The sequence below is a fragment of the Zingiber officinale genome, chromosome 2B (genome assembly GCF_018446385.1).
Source record: "Zingiber officinale cultivar Zhangliang chromosome 2B, Zo_v1.1, whole genome shotgun sequence".
In the NCBI taxonomy this organism is placed as follows: domain Eukaryota; kingdom Viridiplantae; phylum Streptophyta; class Magnoliopsida; order Zingiberales; family Zingiberaceae; genus Zingiber; species Zingiber officinale.
The window spans coordinates 3,801,107-3,804,770 of NC_055989.1; the positions used below are offsets into that span (position 1 = coordinate 3,801,107).

The 3,664-nt window shown below is 40.6% G+C and overlaps 1 protein-coding gene across 1 annotated transcript; it reads right to left on the reverse strand.

Moving 5' to 3' along the window:
* Nucleotides 1-1,082: 1,082 nt before the first annotated feature.
* On the reverse strand, nt 1,083-2,505 carry LOC122045110 (transcription termination factor MTERF4, chloroplastic-like). Its single transcript, XM_042605181.1, has one exon. The coding sequence runs from the start codon at nt 2,415-2,417 to the stop codon at nt 1,257-1,259; it is 1,161 nt and encodes a 386-aa protein (XP_042461115.1). The 5' UTR covers nt 2,418-2,505; the 3' UTR covers nt 1,083-1,256.
* Nucleotides 2,506-3,664: the final 1,159 nt, after the last annotated feature.

Genomic DNA, 3,664 nt, shown 5'->3' on the forward strand with positions numbered 1-3,664 from the left:
TGGAGAGGGTGGCATGGTCAGAGATCCCTCACGATCTCATGAGCAAGGAGGTGGTCAGGGATGAGGAATCGTCGACCCCAACATAGGAGACAGAATAGGGTTTGACAAAATCCAGTGTGGACTCGAGTGCTATATTTGATGTAACAATTTTAAATGTCCTTTTATATATATATATATAAAAGTTGTTTCAAACCGATTTAATCAATTAAACTAGATTTAGTTATTACTTAGATCAAATCAAGTCTAAATCAATCCTAGTTTAAACCTACATACTACTCATCTCCATGTCTACCTGATAAATTTAATTCGAACCCAATTAGATTTTCGTACTCAAAGATTCGGTTCATTTATTATTCATATGCTTCTCAGCTTCTTCACAGGGATCCTCATGCTCTTTCACAACTTCTTAGTTGATACCTTACTGAAACTACCGAGATTAAACTTGAAAATAAGCTAGACCTTGCGTGAGATAAATCTCAATTCTTAATGCAGATTCTAATGCTATTTTTTTGAGTATCATGACCTACCTTGATAAGTCGATCAATTCCACTTCAGAGTCTTCTCTCATATATTGGTACTCCATCTGACTCCATCATCATCCAAATAGCCACTTTATTTTTGTCAAATTTTCTTTGATAGACTTAAAGGTCAGTGGATTGCTAGATAGCAATCAAGGATTGACCCTAGGTTTGACAGATGGAGACGATCTGAATTGGATGGGATACACACTTATGTTGACCTACATATTGATCATCCTAACATTTTGAAGCACTTTGACTATTTTTGATGTAAGAGCTCATTGAAAGAGTGTCGGTGGAGCGGTAAAGCATGAATGACCTAGAGGTCATCATCGTGGAAATAATCTCTTGCAAAGCATGATAAGAATGTGTAAATAAATTCTTTTCTAGAACCCTGCATTGAAGAACATTTCATGGACTGCCCTTTGTAAGAGCTTATGATCAAGGAACAATTGCCCAAGCTCCTCCCACAATGGATAAACATGCCAATTATCTCTATGACACTAACTAATTCCTTCAATCAAAAATCAACTTTCAAAAGCTTAATACTATCCATCTCGATCATACTCTAAGCAACAAGAAACATGCCATAAAATGAGTTTAAGCTAATACACAAGCCTAGCAAAGATGCATGTAACAAGTAACAACTGAACAATTTAGAACATCTCGAGGGATGGTGTAAGGCTTGTCTTACAGAAAAGTTTGCTTGTTAGCAAATTTGTCTAGAACACATTGTTATCATCTACAGGATTTCACTCCTTTAATAACTTCGACTATTTCTGGAGCTTGCTCTTGATACTTGGTCACAAATTCCATCTGGAAGTTCTTGCTCGACATCAGAAAATGATTCCCTGTGAAGCCAGGCTTGATTAATCCCTTGTGCATGAGAATGCTCAGGACGGCACACCTGGGCAACAACCTCTTCTCCAGGCTCATCGACAGAACAACCGCATACTTTACAGTGTGCTCCGGTGTCCATCCCAGCTTCTCTTCCAGAAACTCCACAATCTTCCTTGTCTTCTCAGTCGATATCCGCACAATGTGAGGCTGTTTTGAGAAGGCCTCCAACACATTATCCTGTGACCATCCCAATCCCATAAAGTTCTCTACTTTCTCCACCCACTTCTTCTCGGGCAACAGAGCAAGCATCCCGAGTGCACGGGCGAAAGTAGTTTTCTTCGGACAGATTCCCATCTTCTTGATCTTGTCAAAGGCCTCATTGAATCGAGCTGTATCTGTCAGCAAAGCGTAGCCGTAACCGGTGAAAAGCACTAAGATTACATCATCGGGCACGCCGTATGCGCGCAGAGCATCGACCTTGGGAAGCAGTTTGGTTCTGATGTCTAAGGTCATCAACCAAGGTGAGCTCTTTATGGCATTCACAAGTTTCGCATTCGTTATCGAAAATGATTTGAGGAGCTCTGCGTTGGGGAGCAATCGCTTCTCTACGCTGTAGCCGAGCAGAACGGGCTTAGCTGACAGGATCTCTGAGAGGGCGGTTCCGACGAGGCCGATCCTGCGGAAGTGCTCCAACTTTGGCCTCAAGGTCTTCTCGGCGTCCATCACGAGGACACGAGGAAGGCGGTCGACGAGGCGGACGAGATGCGCTTCGTCGAAGCCGTAGTCCTTGAGGAGGGTGAGAACCGAGAGCGCTCTGTCGAGGGTGTCGAGCTGGACTTTCTTGGAGATGGAGAGGGCGGCACGGTCGGAGATCCCGCACGATCTGATGAGGGAGGAAGCGGTCAGGGATGAGGGATCGTCGGCGCCGACGGAGGAAGCAGAATAGGGTTTGACGAATTCCAGAAAGTGTGGGCAGGAGGGGGCGGCTGTCCGACGATGGCCGAAAGTGGCAGTCACTTGAAGTCGATTGTGGACGGCGGCGCAGAGACGTCGAAACATTGTTACTTTCGCTCTGTAAACCAAACTGTGTCGTTTGATGTTAACGACGGCCGTAGATCTTTCGACCTAACGTTGGTACTCAAAAAGTTGCCCCTCCTGGCTCCGTCCCTCATTTATACGAAATTTTATACAGCAAGTCACTGACAGACGTATTTAAGTTTTTCAATTTAAGTTTTTGAATTTATCAAAAAATATATATATATATTATTTTATTATTTATGAAAGGACATGTGTTTTTATAATATTTTTTTATTCTAGGATACAATCGGTACAATCGGAGCTCTCTAGGTACATAAGTGAGTTTCCACCGAAATCCACTTATGGACCTAGAGAGCTCTGATTACACTCATTTCAGTTCCAGTAGATTTCTAGGATTGCAAGGAGTTCAATATGTTATCTATTATTTATTTCGACTTCTCGGGGGTGTTAAAAATATAACAAAAAAGAATCATCAAAATTCTCTACGGTGGGCCCTGATATCATTCCATATCAGGCCCACGTTAGACCTGATATGATTCCATATCAGGTCCAACGTAGAGAATTTGGTTATTCTTTTTTATTATATTTTAATACCTTTGAAAAGTCGAAATAAACAATGGATAGTATTTTTGAACTTCTTGCAACCCTAGAAATCCATAAGAACTGAAATGGACGCAATCGAAGCTCTCTAGGTCCATCAATGGATTTTGGTCGAAATCTACTGATTGACCTAGATAGCTTCAATTACACCTATTTCAGTTCATATGAATTTCTAAGGTTGTAAGGAGTTAAATGGTGTTATCTATTGTTTATTTTAGCTTCTTAGGGGTGTTAAAATGTCTTTAGAAGAATCGGCTAAAGAATTGGCTTCTCATGAGGCTTTTTAAGTTCACGTTATCATACATGTATGTATAGGAAGAGCATTGTAAAGAGAGGAAAGAAAAAAAAGAATAGATGTTGCATGCATAGAAGGAAAGAGAAGAGAGAGAGAAATGACAAAGAAAATAAAAAGAAAACAGTTAACTTTGTCAAGAGTGTAGAATGGGAAAACACTATAAAAAGGTGTGCCCTTTGGTAAATAACAAAGTAGCATGCGCCTTTTAGTAAATTCGAAAACCTAAATACATGTTTTAATAAATTGCAGAATAAACAATGAATGACATATTTGAACTCCTTGCAACATCAGAAATCCACAGGAACTGAAATGAACGTAATCGGATCTCTCTAGGTCCATCAATGAGTTTTGATCAAAATCTACTGATAGACCT